Source organism: Camelina sativa, chromosome 8, assembly GCF_030686135.1.
Source record: "Camelina sativa cultivar CO46 ecotype springtype chromosome 8, ASM3068613v1".
Taxonomy (NCBI): Eukaryota; Viridiplantae; Streptophyta; class Magnoliopsida; order Brassicales; family Brassicaceae; genus Camelina; species Camelina sativa.
In genome coordinates, this window is record NC_141887.1 from 20,011,311 (window position 1) to 20,033,660 (window position 22,350).

A 22,350-nucleotide genomic window follows, 5' to 3' on the forward strand; every position below is an offset into this window, starting at 1 on the left:
CAGATTATTCTTAGCTTGGCCATAAGTAAGTCTTACAAGCCTCATCGGTTGTTCTGGCACTATACAAGATCCAGTAAGTGCTCGGTTAAATCGGGGTATGGGATTGCACGAGAAATGGTTAAAGACGTAGTTTGTGGTCCAGCTTTCACAGTCTTAAAAGCCATTACATGGAAACTTCGTGTTGCAGCCAAAATTTTTGGCAAATAACTTCTGGTACCCTCCATGTGGTGGACCATTTAGCTCACTACGGTGTTCAGTGTGATATTCGGTGCAAAAGATGTGATACCGCGATTGAGGCGATTAATCATGCTCTGTTTGAATATCCTCGCTCGCGCCAAATTTGGGATTTGGTTCCAAATTCGGTTTTACGAGAGGGTTTTCTATATGAGTCAGTGTATTCAAATTTGGATTTCATATTCTCAAGGGGGTTGTTTAAGTCGGGCGAACTGGATAATTATCATCAATTACCCTAGATTTTATGGTTGCTCTAGAAAGATAGGAATAAAAAAGTTTTTCAAGGTACGCAAGTAGAGCCCATTGATCTTTATGTGATAAAATACTATGGGAGAGGGCGAAACTTCTTGTTGCAGATTCCTCGGGTACCTTAGATTCCTCGGAATATGTGGATCCATGTCCCATAGGGTTCAGTTTCCTGTTGTCAAATAGATGGCTCTTGGAAAATGTGCACCTTAATTCGGGAATGAATTGGTCGTGTTGTAACGGTGACTATCAGATCTTATTGTTGGAAGCAAAATGCCTCCGACGAAGTCCATCTCCCTTTCACCCGAAGTTAGAAACACTGATTTGGGCCATAGAAAGTATTCTTGTTGGTGGGGCCAAAGTTTTGAGACAGACTGTGCAAAATTACTTGCGATTGTCGAAGATCTAGAAGACTGGCTGGCGTTCTCTAACATTCTAGATGATTTGCAATGGCTTCGGTCCTAATTCCACTCTTTACCCTGTCGAAGATTTCTCGTTTTTCGAATCTAAAGACAGATTGCCTCGTACGATCGTCTAAAATTTAAATCGTAAAAGCTTGCTTTAAACTCTTTTTCTAGTTTGGGACCTTGGGCTACCACAATTTGGAGTCTTTCTAATTAATATTAATATAAATTTAAAATATCATTAGCATGTGTTGTATCATCATTTTATTATTTTAATAGAATATTAGACTTATCATACTAAGTTGCTTTATTTGTAATGGCATAATATAATTGTCATGTGTAGAGTGGATTATTACTTAATTTTTTTGTTCTGGTGTCACAAATCTCAAATAATTATCATGTGTAAAAGTGGATTATTTACTTAATTTGTTAGTTCGGGTGACTCAAAGTTGCTCAACATTTAAAATTTATTGATTGAAATAAATATTAACCTTTGTTCTTTTTTACTCGACCATGACTCCCACATCAACCAAGCAACACCACAAGGATCACGAAAGCACACAAACAGGACAAGTAATCAATCAACCAAGTCACAAAAAACATATAACATAGATTTAATCTCTTGAATAAACCATGATTGTGCACTAACCTTTTAAGATAAGAAGATTCTGACTCAACCATGATGAAAACAATACCACATTAAGCTTCTCTCATGCTTCTTGCCTCAAATCTTCACTCGCAAGGACAGATTCTTCAAGAACATGCACATAAAGTTAAATTTTGATTAAAAATTTAAATTGTTTATAATGTTTGAAATATAGTTATTGATCTATTTAAATTTTATAAAACATTAAAATATTATGGACATTTGAACTTGTAAAAAGTTTAAATTTTCTCTAGACTAGCTTCATATAAATTTAAACATTTTATTCTTTTGTTAGCGTGTTGAACTTGTCAAATTAAAGTGATTTAGTTGTAAGGGCATAAAAAATTTGCCATGCCGCGAAGGTGGATTAAAATCGTATATTTTAGTTTGTCAGATCTCAATAATTCAAAGTAGAATAATAAACATTTAAAATTCATTGCATGAAACAAATATTAAAATTTTGTTTTTTCGAAACATTAAACGTGAGGAAAAGGAGAACGTGGTATCCACCGATACACAGAAAGACGCAAAATAGTTTATATAAAGCCTTTTGCTTCACTGATAATTTTCACTGATGTATCTCTTTATCATTTCAAGAGAGAAAATGTGCAAAACCATAATTCTCATGCCATTAATTCTGACTGTAGCTCTTATTGTGCAGACCTGTTTCGTCGTTGCTGAGACCAAGGTACTCCACATTTATGGGATATCTCTGTTGATAGCCATATATATAATACTATATGATCAAATACTGTCGTTTCTTTGTGTTCAATAGGTTTATGTAGTTTATCTGGGAGAGAAGGAGAATGCTAATATAAAGTCTGTCACTGACTCTCACCATCAGATGTTGTGGTCACTTCTTGGAAGGTATGATTTACTACCGTACCTCTACATAGGAACTTTAGGGAGACATACAAATGTCGAAAGATCGAAGATACATTACTTAGTTGATTGTCATGTTTCAGCATAGAGGCTGCCCATGATTCAATAGTGTACAGTTATCGTCACGGCTTCTCAGGCTTTGCAGCCAAGCTCACTGAGTCCCAAGCCCAAGAAATTTCAGGTACTTCTTAGAGTTCAACTCTTTTCTGTTTCTTGACTTGACTTGATATGGACCAAGTAGTTATTTTCTTGACTTGTCTATTGAGAACAGAACTTCCTGAAGTAGTACAAGTCATACCGGATACAATATACGAACTGACAACAACTAGAACTTGGGATTACTTGGGTCTGTCTCCGGGTACTCCACAGAGTCTCCTACATAAGACCAACATGGGAAGTTCAGTCATTGTTGGGGTCATTGACACAGGTATTTGCCTAATTACCTGTAGAAAACATCTTTGATTTGATTACCTTAAAATACATGTTTATTGATTGAAAGAAGAATCAATCAAATCACTGCCACAGGAGTGTGGCCAGAATCTGAGATGTTTAATGACAACGGCTATGGACCTATACCGAGCCGTTGGAAAGGCGCCTGTGAATATGGAGATCTCTTCAGTCCCTCGAATTGTAACAGAAAGCTGATAGGAGCTAAATTCTTTATCGATGGCTTTTCTTCTGAATTTGAAGTCTTGAACACAACACAGAAACCTGAGTACATTTCCCCAAGAGACTTTAACGGTCATGGTACTCACGTCTCCTCTACCGTTGGTGGTTCTTATGTGGCTAATGTGAGCTACTTAGGCCTTGGAAGAGGAACTGTGAGAGGCGGTGCTCCTCGTGTCCATATAGCAATTTATAAGGCGTGTTGGCTACATGGAGTATGTTCAGGAGCAGATGTCTTAAAGGCAATCGATGAAGCTATTAATGATGGTGTTGATGTTTTGTCACTCTCTCTTGGATTGAACGTTCCTTTATATCAAGAAACTGATATGAGGGAACTGCTCTCTGTGGGAGCATTCCATGCAGTAGCAAAGGGCATTCCTGTTGTAGCTTCAGCTGGTAATAATGGCCCTGGGGCTCAGACCATTTCGAATGTAGCTCCTTGGATCTTGACGGTGGCTGCAACCACTCAAGACCGTTCCTTTCCCACAATCATCACACTTGGGAACAATATAACAATACTGGTATATATATATTCATGACTAAAGAATTACTACAAGAGAAACTCTTTTGCTAAAGATTTATAACCCTTATGTTATAGATTTCTTTCTTCTTTGCTTACTTTAGGGTCAAGCAATCTTTGCTGGTCCAGCACTCGGCTTTGTTGAACTTACTATCCCAGATAAACCATTTTCTAGGTAACTTTGTATCAACTATTTCATGTTTTGACTGTATACAGACTCTCATGCCTTCAACTTAATTGCAGTGACTGCGCCGAGCTCCCGGGTAATCCCAAACATACAATGGAAGGAAAAGTTGTGTTATGTTTCACAGCAGATTCAAACGCTGGGGCTATAGTTAATGGTATACTCGCAGTAAAAAATGCAGGTGGTCTCGGGGTAATCGTTGCAAGAAATCCAACCTACTCGCTTATTCCATCTCGTGACTTTCCATGTGTTATGGTAGACTTTGAGCTCGGAACTTACATTCTTTTCTACATACGCTCCACTAGGTAACTTTTACCAAACTTTCACCGTCTCTTTGACGGATGATTGATTCAGACATATATATTACTGACCGACCACACTTTTTGGGTTTTATTTTGCAAGATCTCCAATTGTAAAGATAGACGCTTCAAAAACACTTGTTTCATACCCCGTGGCGACCAAGGTACCAACTTTCTCATCAAGAGGACCCAATTCGATTTCTCCAGCGATTCTTAAGGTATATCAACCCCTTTTATATCTTAACATTAGAAAGAACAATAATGAAAGTGAGAGAGAAAGACATCAAATTAAACATCATCTTTCTGTTATGAAAGACTTTTACTTGAAAATTATGAAATATATGAAAGCTTTTAGCTCTCTCTCTTCACCCTGATTTTCTCTTAGAGATTCAGGTTAATTGTTGGGATTTATATTTATATAGGCCATGATATAACTTAGATTTAATTTAAATATAAAAACCAAAACACCCAAACCTAATGTATTAATAATGAAATTAAATAATTAAACCAAAATAATAAAAACATTTGATTTGGGAATAATAGTCAAAAAGTAGTATGTATGAGCTGAACAACAACTCAAGACGTATAAGACCATCTGCATTTGCATTAGGAGTTTTTCAGCAAAATCAAAAATAAACATAATATAAAAATGGAAAGAAATGACAAAATAGTTTCTCACATAAGAAACTGGGTGAAAACTTATCTCACACATAACACTATTTTTTTTGTTTTATTTTATTTCTTTTAAGTTTTTAATATAAAACAAAAATTATATTATATTAAATCTGTTAAAATAATATATCTGGAAAGCTCATACAGTTGCTAGGAATGCATATGCTCTAAAGTCAAATCTCGTATCTTTTGTAGAGAAAAGAAGATCTAATAATAACTTAAGAATAATAGATCCTAAAATAGTATAATGCAAATAAAAGGTCTTTTTAGTGGTTTTGACTTGACTTCTAGTTCTGGACATATGGGAACTCCTACTCATAAACCACTAGCTTATTCCCATGATCCCATCTCACTTGTCTATGGTTGATTTAATTCTTTTACAGCTTAAAATATAATTCTCTGATTTATTTATATCAAAGATATTATTAAAATACTTTAAAAACTTTTTTGATGACTAATCATCTGTAATGCAGCCGGATATAGCAGCACCTGGTGTGAACATACTAGCAGCTACTTCTCTAAATAGTTCTATCAGTGATGGAGGATTTGCTATGACGTCAGGTACATCAATGGCCACTCCTATTATTGCAGGAGTTGTAGTCCTCCTCAAAGCATTACACCCTGATTGGTCACCTGCTGCTATCAAATCAGCTATTGTCACTACAGGTTATGATTATCGACCAAATCTTTGTTTCATAGACTTTTAGAATTAAAGAATAACATATTGACCTTGGGATCACATTTCACATTGCAGCATGGAAAACTGATCCATCCGGGGAGCCCATTTTCGCAGACGGGTCAGGCCGCAAGCTAGCAGATCCCTTTGATTACGGAGGAGGCCTAGTGAATCCGGATAAAGCTGCAAGACCAGGTCTCATATACGATATCAACACTAATGACTATGTCTTGTACTTATGCTCTACTGATTACAATGACACCTCCATTTCCCAAGTCGTCGGAAAGAAAACAGAATGTCCTAACCCGAAACCTTCTGTTCTTGATCTAAACTTGCCATCTATCACAATACCAAACCTAAAAGACAAAGTCACTCTCACCAGAACTGTCACTAATGTGGGACCACCCAACTCAATATACAAAGTTTTGATCAATCCTCCATCCGGCGTTAGAATGACCGTGAAACCAAATATGCTAAGGTTTAATCCTAGGACCAAAAAAGTTTCTTTTACAGTGACAGTTTCGACAACGCACAAAGTAAATACTGGCTATTACTTTGGAAGCTTGACATGGACTGACAATGTGCACCGTGTGGTCATCCCAGTATCTGTCAGAACCCAGATCCTCGAACGATACCACGATGAGAACTGATGTAAGGGAAAGCATATTTGTGAAAAGACAAGTACTATACTTTATTGTCTTGTTGAGGTGTAAAGCAGATTGCTAATGAATTAATAATAATAACTAGATTACGACCCGTGCTCTAACACGGGTTGAAATTCTTTTTATTTATTATGTAATTTTTATATAAAATATAATTTATGTGATTGTTTTAAAAGTTATTTTGGATAAAATATTACACAATAAAATCATATGTTAAATATAATGACTTGAAAAAAACACATATTTCGTAAGTTTTATATTGTTAATGATTCTAGATAAGTACTCATGCTATAACACGGGTTAAATTGTATTTTATAAAAAATATCAAGTTTCAATATTTTAAAAATATTTCAAAATAAATTTTTAAAGTTTATTATATTATATAAAAGTATACAATTTAACAAAAAAAATGAAATTGAATCTAAATATTCAAATTTTGACCCGTTACTCAATAAATTTTTAATTCAATAGATATTATTTTAAAAGAATAATATTACTAAAGCTTGAATATTTTATAGATTAAACAATTTATATTTGTTTTTAAAAAAACAGCCTATGGTATATCCGAAATTAAAACTATTTTTTAATTATAATATAAAATATAATAATTTATTTGTTTCACAAAAATATACTCATATATAAAGATGAGAGGTGAATTATAATAATAATTGTCATGGTTAACTGAGAAACGATTGTCATTTCTATTTTGGATTGTTTTCGGTATGAATATAAGCAATATGGATAATGGTGAAAGGAGAACTGGATGATTTATATTGAAAGTTTGGAAGATTCTCATTAATAATTTTTTTTAATTGAAGAATTTATTCCCTTTTTATGCTTCATAGTATATTTTTATTATCTTTAATAAGTTGGTTAAAAATATGGTCTAGCAAAAAATCTGCCAAAAATAAATTTGAAATATTCTTTCTAAGATTTTTGGAAACAATGTGCTTCCAAAAAAATAATTTTGTTTATTCTCTATAAGATTTTTGGAAACAAAGTGCTTCCGAAAATAATTCTTCTGTTAAACCGACTATTAATCTTGTAACCATTTAATCTATCAATCTGGAATATTATGTAATATTTTCGGAAACAATTAAGGTTGTACCCACTATTTAATCTGTAACTAATTAATCTATCAAATAATTAATGTATAACCTATTTGTAACCAACTTATTAAAATTATATAGTTTACAAAACAATGTTGTGTACTTCCATTTTATTATAAAGGGGATAATAATACTATTATGTGAAATCGGTTGTTAAATTCATCCGTAAATAAATTTATCATAAGCACTCTGAAGTTATTTTGAATGAGATCTTTCAGCTAATTCCTTGAAATATTACGATTTCAAAACAACCTTGCGTACGATTATTTTGCACTAATAACTACGGAACATAAGTTGTGTCATAATAATAGATTTTATTTTATTTTATCTTATTTATTTTATTTTATTTATTTCCAAATAAAAATGCTCTAGACTATAAATTAATCATAAATCTCTAGATAACACAATTGGTCCCTTATAACGGTGCCAACTTGATTGTTCGAGTAATTATCCGATACACTTAACCGTAAGGTAGTATATACAGAGTCAAATTCACAAAGACCATGGTACACTAATGATTTGTGAGAGTCGTAAATAGCTAAACCAAACGAAAGATTGTATATTTTTCAAGTTTGCATGTAAATAAAAATGCAAATAATAAAACGATTAAACTTATAAAATTAAAACATTGGGTCATAGGATATTTCAGAGATAAATGAGTAATTGATAACATGAAACAAGAAATTCAACAATTGACAACTGTTCTTGAACATGAACACAAAATCTGACTAATCTTCTTTCAAGGAATTAGTCACTAAATTGGACTACTCAATTACTAAACTTTTCATTTGTAATTTTCTAATCAAATTTGCATTATCAAATAAGTCCACTATGTTCACAATATCTTCTAACATCAAATTTCGCAGGTTAGAGAAATATTACTCTATTCATATTAGTTCAGGCATTATATCAAACACTTTTGATGCATAGAAAAACCTAGAATCTAGAACAAAGTGATCAATTATATTCTAGCATTAAGAACATATGAATCAAAGAACTACAAGAAATAGAATTCCCTATAAACCAATTAAATCATAAAATCATTGAATCTCCTACTTAGAACCATAAAACGCAGTTGGAAAACTACTCACACATAGCAAAATTAGCAGTAATCATAGATGAAAAAAACATGATGAAAATGCAGAAATAATAACAATGGCTCATTTTCTTCTATTTTTCTCAGTCAGGCAGGTTTCTCAGATAGGCAGGTTTTAACGTGAACCTTGTCAGTTTAAACTTCATTGCTTAGCCCAATGCGTTTCTCAGATAGGCGGATTTTAACGTGAAACTTGCTGGTTTAGACTTTGTTACTTAGCTAGACAGGTTTCTCAGATATGCGGTGTGACACCCCGTTTTCAGAGATTTGCGGAGAGGTTTAAAAGAATTGATTTGGCCACCTATGTCACCAAAGTGCACTTATCTTTTCAGCCAAGGGTCCTGAGAGAACTCCAGAGTTAAGTGTGCTTGAGCTGGAGTAGTCTCAAGATGGGTGACCTTCCGGGAAGTGACTGTCAGAACTGTGTGAGTGAGGACAAAACACAGGAAAAGATCATGTGGTGATTTGTAGGGATGGTAACAAGTCTTTAAAGCCTCCCGGACGTAGCAAACCGACCGTCGGATATGGATGGGCTCAAGGGCCTAGTGAGAGGATGTGAGGCCTATTAAGGATGGTGGGCCCATGGACTGAAATTGGACATGAGGTCCACTAAGAGGTGGCGGTCGGGACGTTACAGGTGGTATTAGAGCCGAACCCAGACGAGTGTGGAGTCAAGTGGGCTCACACAATTGGGGGTGACGATTTTGGTGCGCAACGAGGACGTTGTGATCTGTTAGTGGGAGTGAATTGTGACACCCCTGTTTAAAACAATTGATTTGACCATCTATGTCACCAAAGTGCACTTATCTTTTCGGTCAAGGGTCCTGAGAGAACTCCAGAGCTAAGCGTGCTTGAGCTGGAGTAGTCTCAGGATGGGTGACCTTCCGGGAAGTGACTATCGGAACTGTGTGAGTGAGGACAAAACACAGGAAAAGATCATGTGGTGATTTGTAGGGATGGTAACAAGTCTTTAAAGCCTCCCGAACGTAGCAAGCCGACCGTCGAATATGGATGGGCTCACGGGCCTAGTGAGAGGACGTGAGGCCCATTAAAGATGGTGGGCCCATGGACTGAGATTGGACATTGGGTCCACTAAAAAGTGGCGGTCGGGGCGTTACATGCGGATTTTAACGTGAACTTGCCAAATTAGACTTTGTTGCTTAGCCAAGCGAGTCTTTTACACTGGCGGGTTTTCACGTGAACTAACATCCATCTCATATGCTTGTTTGTATTTAGTATGATTCATTTTCTTTCATTTTCTTCCAAAATGTCCTAATACCTGAAAAGACTAGATAAAAAAAAAACTAAAAAACTCCAAAAACATGATTTGATTTAATAAAAAATATAAAATAAGAGAGAACAAAGACTTAAAACTGATAAAAAAATAATATATCAAAAATTATCTGTCACATATATATTTTTAAATGTCTTCATCGTATTTCATGCAAATCAGATAAAGAATGCTAAATATCTTTTTCATATTACACAAATATTCAAAATTGATCCAGAACTCACAAAATGAATAAATGTAGTATTTAACGTTCAAAAAGGTTTATGTTTGAAGGTGTTAAGTTTAGTTGATTGATGCTCGAAACAAACAAAATTTTAAAAAAAATTAGTGGCTCATGGAAATTTTGTTAATTTGTGACATGTTAGGCACACATCGTTGTTTTGGGCAGTTAGTAGACCATTTATATATTTCTTTTCTTTTGAATCTTTTATTTTTTTTAGGATTTATTAGAAACTAGATAATCAAAATTGGCAATTATTTACGAAATTTTTTTCCAAATTTTTCTTTCAAGCAAAACATTATTTTTCCAGTTTTTCTTGATAAGTATAAATATTTTTATTTAATTTAAGTTACTTCGTCTCGATTTATTATTTAATATAATTTTTAAATATATAACTGATATTAGGATTTGATTTTATCAAATTTCGTTTTGTGGTTGTTATAACTTCCCTACCACTAATTTTCTTAATAAGCCCCACGTCTTCTTTTGATGCGTGGATCCATTTTGATTTGTAAGCTGATTCGCTATGTCCGGAATGTTTTAAATACTTTTCTACCTATCCTATAAATCATCACGAGATTTTTTTCTGTGTTTTGTTTTCAAATTATCACTTCCTTAAAAATCACCCATCCTAAAATTCATTTGAAAACTTAGTTATTGAGCTACTCGACAGCTATTCTCAACCTAAAAAGAATAGTATGGTTGTAAGAACTCGGATTATTCAAAAAAAAAAAAAAAAACATCAATATAAAGGTTGAATGGTTGATAATATAGACTATTTTTTCTTGAATAGTATAAAGGTTGACCATATATATTGACTCTAGCAAAACGTGAGAAGGAGGATCATTTAAGATAACACAGACCAAACCAAGGACGCAATTCAGTGACGCAAACCAATAAGAAACATTACACATTCTAGTATATAAAGGCATGTATTTGCTTCATTATAATCAGTATCCCTCTATCCTTTAAAGATATAGGATGGGCCAGCTAAATATTATCATCACGATGGTTCTAACTGTAGTTCTGAATCTGCAAATCAGTTTTGTCCTTGCTCATGAGACCAAGGTACTTAGCATTTATGAGAGATATTTCATCAAGCAACATAACCATATTCAACTTTGAGTAATATTGCTCGTGACCAACGTACAGGTTTATGTGGTTTATCTGGGAAAGAAGACACATGATCATCCGGAGTCTGTCACTGAATCCCACCATCAGTTGTTGAGGCCACTTCTTGGAAGGTGTGATTAAGTAGTAATTCTATAAATGAGATGATATTTTTTTTTTCTCCGTCTCAAATTAAATATATGATGTTTAAGGTAAGAACATATTTAGATTAATTGTTCTTATTTTTTTTAAAGTATCATTTATATTTAATTAAAAAATCAACCAATCATGAACAAAACTGCATAATGTAGTGTTCACAAATTTTCAAATAATAAATATATTTAAAATCTGTCAAAAAAAAAAAAATATATATATATATATATATATTTAAAATTACATAACAACTTGCAAAACATTTTATATTTTGAACGCATGGAGTAGTTGTATAATGATGATGAATTGTATATTACTGGTTTGTTTGATATAGTTTTGTGATGATAATTACAATTGTCATGTTTTTCAGCAAAAAAGAAGTCCATGATTCAGTAGTGTATAGTTATCGACATGGCTTCTCAGGTTTTGCTGCCAAGCTTACAGAGTCCCAAGCCCAGCAAATTTCACGTACTTGCAAAATCGAACCCTTCTCTGCTTTTTGACTTGACATAATAACCCAAGAAGTTATTTTTTCTAAACAAACCATTTCCCCTTTGAGAACAGAACTGCCTGAAGTAGTACATGTCATACCAAATACACTATACGAACTGACAACAACCAGAACTTGGGATTACTTGGGCTTGTCTCCGGGCACTTCAAAGAGTCTTCTACATAAGGCCAACATGGGAAGCCAAGTAATCGTTGGAGTCATTGACACAGGTATGTGCATAACATCTTATTGATTCTCTTAAATGACATATTTATTGATAGAAACCATCAAATGCATGCAGGAGTGTGGCCAGAGTCTGAAATGTTTAATGACAAAGGCTATGGACCCATTCCTAGCCGTTGGAAAGGTGGTTGTGTATCTGGAGAACTCTTCAACGCCTCGATTCATTGCAATAAAAAGCTGATAGGAGCAAAATACTTTGTTGATGGCCTTGTTGCCGAAATTGGAGTCTTGAACACAACAGAGAACCCAGAGTACCTTTCCCCGAGAGACTTTAACGGTCATGGCACGCATGTTGCCTCAACCGTTGGTGGTTCTTTTCTTCCTAATGTAAGCTACTTAGGCCTCGGAAGAGGAACTGCAAGAGGTGGTGCTCCGGGTGTTTATTTAGCTATTTATAAGGCGTGCTGGTCTCAAATAGGATGTTCAGGTGCTGATCTCTTAAAAGCAATCGACCAAGCTATTCATGATGGTGTTGATGTTTTGTCACTCTCTTTGGGATCCCCGAATATTCCTTTAAATCTAGAAACTGATGTGAACCTTTTTGCTATGGGATTATTCCACGCGGTAGCAAAGGGCATTCATGTCGTAGCTTCAGCTGGTAATAATGGCCCTGCGGCTCAGACCATTGCGAATGTATCTCCTTGGATCTTGACGGTGGCTGCAACTACTCTAGACCGTTCCTTTCCCACAGCCATCACACTTGGAAACAATATAACAACACTGGTATATTCATGACTAAAGAATTACTACAAGATAAACTCTTTTGCTAAAGATTTATAACCCTAATGTTACAGATTTCGTCTTTGCTTACTTTAGGGTCAAGCAATCTTTGCTGGTCCAGAACTCGGTTTTGTTGATCTTACTGACCCAGAGAGACCACTTTCCGGGTAACTTCAAATTATCTTTTTCATGTTTTGACTATATAAACTTGAGAGTTGTGCATTTGGAACATCCGAACATGATGCCTTTACCTTACAGTGACTGCGCCGAGCTCCGGGCTAATCCCAATAAAACAATGCAAGGAAAAGTTGTGTTATGTTTCACAGCAGATTTAAATCCCACCTCTATGGCTGTAGTAAATGCTGTAACCGCAGTAAGTAATGCAGGTGGTCTCGGGGTAATTATTGCAAGAAATCCAACCTACTCGCTTATTCCAACTCCTAACTTTCCATGTGTTATGGTAGACTTTGAGCTCGGAACTGACATTCTTTTCTACATACGCTCCACTAGGTATCAATACAAAACTTTCACCCTCTCTTCGACCAATAGTTTCATGGATCATGGATCCAAACATATATTACCACATTTTTTGGGTTTTGTTTTCTCAGATCTCCCATTGTAAAGATACATGCTTCAAGAACACTTGTTTCACACCACGTGGCGACAAAGGTAGCAACTTTCTCATCAAGAGGACCCAATTCAATATCTCCAGCCATTCTTAAGGTATATCACATATTTTATCCAACCCCTTGAGATTCTTAAAGTTTTTTATGACTAATCTTCTGCCTACTACAGCCAGATATAGCAGCACCTGGCGTGAACATAGTAGCAGCAAACAGAACTGGAGTTGTTATGAGGTCAGGAACATCAATGGCTACTCCTGTTGTTACAGGTGTTGTAGTGCTACTCAAATCATTATACCCTCATTGGTCTCCTGCTGCTGTCAGATCAGCTATTGTCACCACAGGTTCCTATAATCTTCAAATGCATTGTTTTTCTTTGTTCAAATGCATTGTTAGAATGATCAAAATAACATATTGAGCTTGGAATCACAATTTTACATTTCAGCATGGAAAACTGATCCATCCGGGGAGCCCATTTTCGCAGACGGGTCAAGCCGCAAGCTAGCAGACCCGTTTGATTACGGAGGAGGCCTTGTGAATCCAGAAAAAGCTGCAAGACCAGGTCTCATATACGACATGACCATTGCTGACTATGTCTCGTACTTATGCTCTACTTATTACAATAACGTCTCCATTTCCCAAGTCCTCGAAAAGAAAACAGTATGTCCTAACCCAAAGCCTTCTGTTCTTGATCTAAACTTGCCATCCATCACAATACCGAACCTCAAAGACGAGGTCACTCTCACTAGAACCGTCACTAATGTTGGACCACTCAACTCGATATACAAAGTTATGATCGATCCTCCAATCGGCGTTAGTATGACCGTGACACCTGATACGCTAGAGTTTAGCTCTACGACCAAAATAGTTTCTTTTAAAGTGAGAGTTTCGACTAGGCACAAAGTAAATACTGGCTATTACTTTGGAAGCTTGACATGGACTGACAGTGTGCACAATGTGGTCATCCCGGTATCTGTGAGAACCCAGATCTTCCAGCGATACTACGATGAGAACTGATGTAAGCGAAATGCATATTTGTGAGAAAACAAGTACTATACTTTATTGTTGTGTTGATGTGTATGTAAGGCATAATGCTGATGAATAAATAATACTATTCTGTGTAAACGGTTGTTAATTCATCCGTAAATAACATTGTCATAAGCACTCTGAATATTAATCGGTCTGATTATTTTGCAATACAGGTACGGTTTCAAAACAACCTTGCGTACGATTATTTTGCACTAATAAGTAATAAGTACGGAACCTTTTATTTTCTAAAAATAACTCTATTTATTTTATCTTATTTATTTGCAAATACAAGTATAACTAGGTATCAACTCACACTATGTGCGGAATAAATATATACAGATAAAATTAGAGTTGTGTGTAAATTTATTTTCTAGGATCTAAAATTTGTTTTAAAAATATATATCTATAACCCGTGAAAATATTTTTTATTTAAACTATTATGTATCAACGAAATAAATGTATAACCCGCTTTTTTGTTAATCTATGCAAGATTTTTAATTTTTTTTTAATTTATTTTGTGTAAGAATATATTTCACCCGTGAAATATTATACCAATGGTATTAAATAAGTCAATTCCCTATAATAATGATTATTGTGATAATTTTATTTTGGAAACTTTAAATATGTGAATAGTAATCATTTTTTTAATATGGGAGTAATTTCCGGTTTTGAAAACGTTTTAGATCTAATGATTTTATATTTTAATAATTAAATATGTCATAAAATGATTAAAATAAACTTTAAAGTTGAAATGTTTAAATTTTTTAAATTAATTGTAAAGGAATATTCCTTAATCATTCAAAAGTAATTATGTGTAAATATCCATAAAAATGAGGGCAATAAATTCATTGGTGTCTTGAGCTCTCTAACGACGACACATCAGCATTATCTTGAGAATGCTTCTCTATTAATATATAGGGGATTAAAAATTAACTTACTTACATGTCCCACATCGAGAGAAGCAAAAAAAAAAACAGAGCTACATATATATAGAACTAGGTTTTACCCCGTGGTTCACCACAAGTCTATTATTTTGTTGATATGATACTGTAATGGTTTAGTGGTGTTTATAGTCGATGGTGAATTGCATCTATATATATACTTTTAACGGTTGTAGGTAGGTTTTGTAAAAACACTTGATTCGCAAGTTGAGAATATACATTTTATGATTTGGTTAGTTATGATTTAGGAATGAATGATATGACATATTCTTATTTTGTTTCTCAATTGATATTATTGGATTAATAGTGTACATTTAAAGCTAATAAGAACTTACCAAATATGTAATCTTTTATTAAACGAAAATTAGATATTACCTAAGATGTATTCATCTTGAATTATTTGTTATATTATAGGGATGTGATTACAGAATTTGTGTTATCAATTTTTTTTGTCAAACTCAGCCATAAAAATTTGGCATACAAATTAAATCTTTCCTAAGATACAATGGGCATTAATTGACATTAATTAGATGTAAATAAGTACGCTGTGGAATAAAAACCGGCTCAAAATATTCGATAATCTTAAGGAAGATCCGGATAATTGAATCGGTTATAATTTTAGTAAAAAATTGACCTGAAGTTGGCAAAAAACCAAAAAGTGATGGCACCCTATTGTACTCCAAAAATGTATTTCGAGCTCTATATGTGGATATACTTGTTTGGTTATAAATATCCTAAGACAATTTTTAAAATATATATCCGTTTATAAAAATTCAAATCACATCATATGCTTAAAAAAATATAAAATTTTATTAACTTTATGTATTAAATAGTAATTAAAAAAGTTAAATATAAGATTAAATAAAAGTGCAAGGAGAATTATATTTTAAACTAACATATTGATTTAAATTAGGTAGATAGTTTTTAGGAAATTAATATTATGAAATAAGGAACTGATTGTGTTTGGTTGTAAGGATTGTAGAGAATTTAGTTGGGACTTGTTTGGATACAAAGATAAGAGAGAATGATACAAAAATGTACTTCAAAAATGTTAAGATAGATAGGCATGATCTGTTGCCGAGCTTGGTAACGTGAGCTTGTAATCCGAGTGGAGGCTTTAAGGGTAAACTGATACTCAGGGGTGGTCGGTGAAGTGGTCGAGCTCGGTATCGATACCGAACCTAATGTGACTTCTTCAGCCGAACACAACTTTGTAATTACCTTTTTATTTTATTTTTCTTCATTAGCTTCCTTGGAAAGCAAGTTATCAAATATTACACTTTTTCATTCATTGTAGAGAAGTCTTCTTCAGATCTGTTTTCATCCATTGCAAATTTGCGAAGGTTTTCGATGATAGTATCCATAGCAAATTTGCGAGAGTCATCGCAAATCTATTGCAAATTGAGGAAATAAAATTCAAAAAACTATTTATAAAATTCAAATACATTTGAGTGTTCATAAAGTTTATCAAATAAATTTCTAATTTTTTTCAAACAAATTAAGAAAAAGTAACTTTTACATTTTTATGTTTTGTTAGTTTAATAATATTAATTTCACATCCCAAACATAAATCCTAAATCCTATACCCCAAACCCTTAACCTATCTCAAAACCCTAAATCAAAAACTCTAAACTTTAAAGTGTAAACTTTTAAAAATCCTAATCATAGAAATTAAATCATAAACCATAAAACCAAAAATTAAACATTATATATACATAAAATCAATATTTAAAATAATATACATATATTTTTACTTTACATAGAATCAATCTTTTAAAAATACTATATATTTACTTATAAATTTAAATCTCTAAACCTCAAATCCCAATTATATATACGACTCTTTTGTGATTGTTTTGTGACTGTTTAATTATAGAAATTAAATCATAAAAACCATAAAATAAAAAAATTAACCCCAAAATTTAAACCCAGTACAAATCCTAATCATAAATTCTAAACCTTAAATTTTTAAACTTTGAAATTTAGAAATTAAATCATAAATTCAAATATTAAAAATATTTTCTAAAGTCCAATACTTAGAAATTTCATGTAAACCTAAATCCAATACTTACAAAAAAAAAACTTTTCAAAATTTTTAAAAATTCAAAATTCTTTAAAGCTATTTAACCAAAAAGAATATAATTATTTTTTAAATATGTTTAACTAAGCAAATTAATGAATCTAGATATATGTTCAAGATATGTTTAATTCAAATGTTAAGCAAATTTATGAATTTAGATATATGTTCAAGATATGTTTAATTCAAATGTTAAGCAAATTAATGAATTTAAAAATATGTTTTAAGATATTTTGTCTACCTATAATATACCAAAATAATACTCCAAATTACAAAATTTATAAACCAAAAGATACTGAGTTTCCATTGGTTAGTTCATAGGGACATAGATTGGTCTTTTAGCTTATCATGAAACGTTGATTAGATTAAATATAATAGACATCATTATTTCCCCCTTTTTATTCTTTTCTTTCTCCTCTTCGTCACCTCTTCTCCTCAATCATCTAGACATCAAAGAAACCAACAACATAAATTACGACATAAAAAGGCTGAAGGGTAATTGAGGAAGATAATCAAGCAAATCCAAAAAATTTAAAGGAGACAGTGGAAAAGCAAGATCTAGATCTGACTAGAGTAAAGTTCGCCGCAACGGAGATTTGACCACCACCATGAAATAAGACAGATCAAGATCAAGATCTGTTGCCCGAAAATCTCTAAATTCGAACTCCTCTTCTAGCCACCACTATAATTGAAGATGGAAAAGAAATTCGACTGAAACGACTCGACCTATTTTTTTTAGTATAATAATAATAATTTAGTGATCTCATACTCACTAATCACCTAACCACATTTAAAGCAAACAACGGAAATAACTAAAAATTAAACCAGTGAATTAACCAATAACCAAATAAAAAGTATTAATTCCATAACAACTGAACCAATAAACCAATCCAACATAAATCAAGAACCAGCAATTCTAGACAACATTCTAATGACTCAACTCTAGCAACCTAACAGGAGCCAGACAATACCCAATCGATCCACTATAACATCATCCTTTTCATTGCCTTGATTCCACGATCACACTTTGCCTTTACTACACTGCAAACACAAATTGAGATGCATGAGTATTGTCATAAACACTCAGTGAGGCAATCCTCCCATCTATTGGGCTATACACATAAGAAATTGATAAACTCCAACCAACATACAACAATAAACAATCAAACCAGGGAAAATAGACATCAGTGACGTATTGAAAAGGTTATGTCGACCGAAACCTTCATGGTGTTGATCGAAACGGCCACCTGACGAAGGTTGCATCGACCAGTACACCCTATGTCGATCGATGCAGGCACCTTGCGTCGACCGACACATGCTCGATATCTCCCACAATCCCTAATTGCATCGATCAATGCTCATACGTTTCTCGCGCTGTCCTCGCACATGCATCCATGGATACACGCCTTGCGTCGATTGAAATCGTCTTCCTCGAAGCTCCACGCTAGATCTCCATCCCTAAAGGCACCAAACTCGATCCAAAGCCACAAAGAACTCTCACAAGGCCTCAAGTATCATGAAAACACTCCAACAAACCAAGAAATCAACCAAATAACACATAAACACGAAAAACAGAGATTCCCAAGCTTAGATCAGCCATTGTAATGCACTCACCTTTACAAAAGAAGATTCTGACTCTAAAATGGAAGAATACACACTCCTAGCAAGCTTCCAACACGATCTTAGCTTCAGATCTCTCAAGAACAGCTAGAAATCACCCAAAACTCACAAGAACTCTCAAGAACTTTCTTTCTCTCTAATTCTCTCAGAAAAACAACAATGAGGCTGCTCCTCCACGACCTAGGTCGTCCCCAGCCTTAAATACTTCGTCTTAATTTCCACTTAAACCAAACCACATCGAACCGACAATTAAAACAAACCGATTGCATCTGATTTAGGCTGTGTCGATCGATGCCCATACTTTGTCGATCGACACACATCCGTAAACCAACTAAACCGGATTGCGGATGTTACTATTCTCCTCCACCAATATAGATTTGTTCTCGAATCTCGAACAACCATCAACCAAGGACTCCCGTGCAACCGTCTCTACGGCACGCACCTCCTCCGACCGATCTACGAAGGTTACCTTCATGCAGTGGACTTACATTCCAAGCATTATTTGCTCTCGACTTTTGGACTTTCCTTTACTCATAGGTCTTAACTTGAGTTTTTATTGGCTCCTCATTAGGCCTTAGCCTGCATGCCATAATATTGGCTCCTCATCATGACTAAGTCCGCATGCCATAATGTATAAGGAAATTCCAATATCCGTCTCTCGGGTTGCCACCTTACAACGCGCCCTCGGATCGTCTTCCGATATACCAGCTATACTCTCAGACACAAAGTCTCAAAATATGACGGTACTAGGAGAAATAAAGTCCTCCAAGAGTCATTCAGGACCAACTGCCCTTAGAGCAAAGAATTCTAAACACGTATGAGTCTTATCTCCTAACTAGGACCATGCTAGACAAGCTCAAGTTGCGGCCTGCTTCTCGAACCACTTCTTGAACCTTGCCTTCTTCCTCGCCTTTGGCTCCCAAGTCTGCTCCTACACGCCATCACAGTCCCAAATGACTCTTATCAAAGGAACCTTCTTCTTCCAAAGTCCCTTGACTCTCTTCTCGAAAACCCTCACCGGTCTCGCCTCCAGAGTCATATTAGGCTGAAGATCCTCAGGAATCTTAGCCAACAAATGGTCATCCTCGCGAAGACACTTCCGTAGCATCGACACATGGAAGACCTCGCGGAGACACTTCCGCGCATAACATCAGGCAAATCCAGCCTATATGTCACTGGTCCCACCCGTTCAACTACCCTGAACGAACCCATATATCTCAGATTTAACTTAGCCTCTGTCAACCACATGTTCAGACCCCGCAACATGGCCATCTTGACGTACACTCTGTCTCCCACCTGAAACTCAAGATCTCTCCTCCTCCTATCGGCATAACTCCTCTGCCGATCCTGAGCCTCCTTCATGTTCAGCTTTAGAACCCGAATCATCTCCGAGGTCTCCTGAACAAAACTCGAACCATATATGCTCTTCTCCCCCACCTTTGTTCAGTATAACGATGTACGACATGACCTCCCATACAACGCCTCATAAGGAGCCATCCCCATACTCGCCTGGTAGTTGTTGTTGTAAGCAAACTCTACCAAGCTCAAGTGATCCGCCTAATGGCCACCTCAGTCCAACACACACATCCTCAGCAAACCCTCCAACCTCTGAATTACCCTCTTCGACTGCCCATTTGTCCGAGGGTGGTAAGTTGTACTCATATGCACCTTAGTGCCCATCTCTGCTTGAAATACCCTCCAAACCAATGAAGTGAACTTAGAATCTCTGTCAAACATGATGCTCGTTGGCACCTCGTGCAACCTGAATATCTCCTTCACATACTTTTTAGCCAAAACCGCTGCTCCATCGGTCTTCTTGATGGCTAGAAAATGTGCCGACTTAGTCAACCGGTCCACAATGACCCAAATCGCATCATAGATTCGAGACATTGGAAATCCTACCACAAAGTCTATCGTGATCATGACCCACTTCTACTCTAAAATGGGCAAACTCTTCAACAAGCCGCCCGAAACCTGATTTCACTAGCTAGCAGACATCGCACTTCGCGACCCAACTAGCTACATCCTTCTTCATCCCACCCCAGTGATAGTACCGCTTGGGGTCAAGGTACATCTTGGTCACTCTTGGATGAATAGAGAACATGCTGGAATGAGCCTCCCTCATGATCTCCTGCATCAACTCCTCATCCTTGGGAACACAGATCAGTCTGGAGACATAATGTGATCTAGAAATCCGATCTCCCACTGCCAGAAACTACACTGGCTCAACTTAGCAAACAACTTCTGCTCTCGCAGCTTCTCCATAATTGCTCTTAGATGCACTGCATTCTCCTCAGACTCTTAGAATATGATACTAGGATTTTTTTTTGTCTATCCTAGCAGGTTCAATTAACCTTATGCAGTTGTAATACTTAAGGTTTCAATCCAGTTGGGAAACTTTACTAGCAATCAAGATGCAATCAAGAAATCACAAGTCAAGCCAATTCCAGAGTTGTTTTATGTCTAAAAATCCTAGAGTAATCATAATGCAAAACGGAAATGAGTCACAGAACTAGAAATGGAAATGTATGACAAGAAGCGAACAAGAATAAGTAAAACCGAAAACGATTCTAAACATAAACTAGGAAAAAAGAACCGAAACAGTCTCAGGAATGTATTATCAATCAAAAGATAGAAATCCTAAGGATGGGAGTAATTGATGTCGGTGGAGTATCCTAGTCTACAGAGTGTTTAACATGCCACAAGCAAACTATCCCTAAACAATGAACATCACAACTTAGCTAATCCAATCTCTTGACAGAAGCTACTCAGACTCAACCACTTCCAAACCTAGCTCTCGCTAGAGAAACATGATCAAGCAGGCATGACAAACAAGTTCATTCACGTCAACAAACATCTTAGACAACTAATCTCTTAGGCTATGAACGTAAGTCTTTGGCACTAGTTGATCAAACATTTCATCAACCACCTTTTGGGTGTGGAAATGTCTAAGACCTAGTTCCAATTGATCAGAGAGAAACTAGTGTTTCTAACTCTAGTCCAGAAGGGAATCATACGAATCTAAGCTTAAACACCCTACATAGTAAGATACTCCACTTAATTTATCTCATCCTCAAGAACTCTAACACTACTCGGATCTAGAAATCATCATCAACGATACAAACTCAAAAAAGATTGAATCAAGCATCATTAGATAGATAAAAATGGGAAGAACAACTTTGTAGAAGAAATCAAATACAAAAACTGAATAAACTCAAAAGATATCGGATTACAAAGTCTGAGAACGTTTTAGGTGGCTAGATAAAACCTTAAGGAAAAGAACAAAATAGATAAAATATATCTCAGGCCAAAACTTAACAAAATGTATTTATAGTAAAAACATGTAAATCCCTAAAACTTAAAACGACAAGGTAAAGAGTCGGTTTGGGAATCTCCTGAAGCGTGTGAGACAGAGCGTCTTCCTGACTTGTGCGATCGAGTCGGTGCAGCAGGGCGGAGCGAGCGAGGTTACGTGATGCGCATGATGAGTGGCTCGAGACGTGGCTCAAATGGTGGTTCGACTGGGTGGCTCGACTG

At 35.2% G+C, this 22,350-nt stretch overlaps 2 protein-coding genes across 3 annotated transcripts; both read left to right on the plus strand.

The window, feature by feature from the left end:
- Positions 1–2,106: 2,106 nt before the first annotated feature.
- On the plus strand, positions 2,107–6,259 carry LOC104707337 (subtilisin-like protease SBT3.9). The gene is made up of 10 exons (XM_010423664.3): positions 2,107–2,218; positions 2,306–2,397; positions 2,496–2,593; positions 2,684–2,839; positions 2,938–3,599; positions 3,703–3,773; positions 3,842–4,087; positions 4,185–4,299; positions 5,227–5,419; positions 5,508–6,259. Exons 1-10 carry the CDS (start codon positions 2,135–2,137, stop codon positions 6,077–6,079), a joined length of 2,289 nt encoding a protein of 762 aa, XP_010421966.1. The 5' UTR covers positions 2,107–2,134; the 3' UTR covers positions 6,080–6,259.
- Positions 6,260–10,623: 4,364 nt separating this feature from the next.
- LOC104707340 (subtilisin-like protease SBT3.9) lies at positions 10,624–14,271 on the plus strand. Of its 2 annotated transcripts, XM_019228511.2 has the most exons (11): positions 10,624–10,875; positions 10,960–11,051; positions 11,441–11,538; positions 11,635–11,790; positions 11,862–12,230; positions 12,372–12,526; positions 12,620–12,690; positions 12,782–13,033; positions 13,132–13,246; positions 13,319–13,490; positions 13,592–14,271. In XM_019228511.2, the coding sequence occupies exons 1-11, from the start codon at positions 10,789–10,791 to the stop codon at positions 14,161–14,163; spliced, it is 2,139 nt and encodes a 712-aa protein (XP_019084056.1). In that variant the 5' UTR covers positions 10,624–10,788; the 3' UTR covers positions 14,164–14,271. The 2 variants fall into 2 exon arrangements, with proteins under 2 accessions (XP_019084056.1, XP_010421968.1); XM_010423666.3 differs by having other exon boundaries at positions 11,862–12,526.
- Positions 14,272–22,350: the final 8,079 nt, after the last annotated feature.

Coding starts and splice junctions, on each gene's coding strand:
- LOC104707337 (XM_010423664.3), top strand. CDS start 2,135: ATGTGCAAAACCATAATTCTCATGCCATTAATTCTGACTGTAGCTCTT. Junction 2,594..2,683: donor CCAAGCCCAAGAAATTTCAG/GTACTTCTTAGA, acceptor TATTGAGAACAG/AACTTCCTGAAGTAGTACAA. Junction 3,600..3,702: donor GGAACAATATAACAATACTG/GTATATATATAT, acceptor TGCTTACTTTAG/GGTCAAGCAATCTTTGCTGG.
- LOC104707340 (XM_010423666.3), top strand. CDS start 10,789: ATGGGCCAGCTAAATATTATCATCACGATGGTTCTAACTGTAGTTCTG. Junction 12,527..12,619: donor GAAACAATATAACAACACTG/GTATATTCATGA, acceptor TGCTTACTTTAG/GGTCAAGCAATCTTTGCTGG. Junction 13,247..13,318: donor TATCTCCAGCCATTCTTAAG/GTATATCACATA, acceptor TGCCTACTACAG/CCAGATATAGCAGCACCTGG.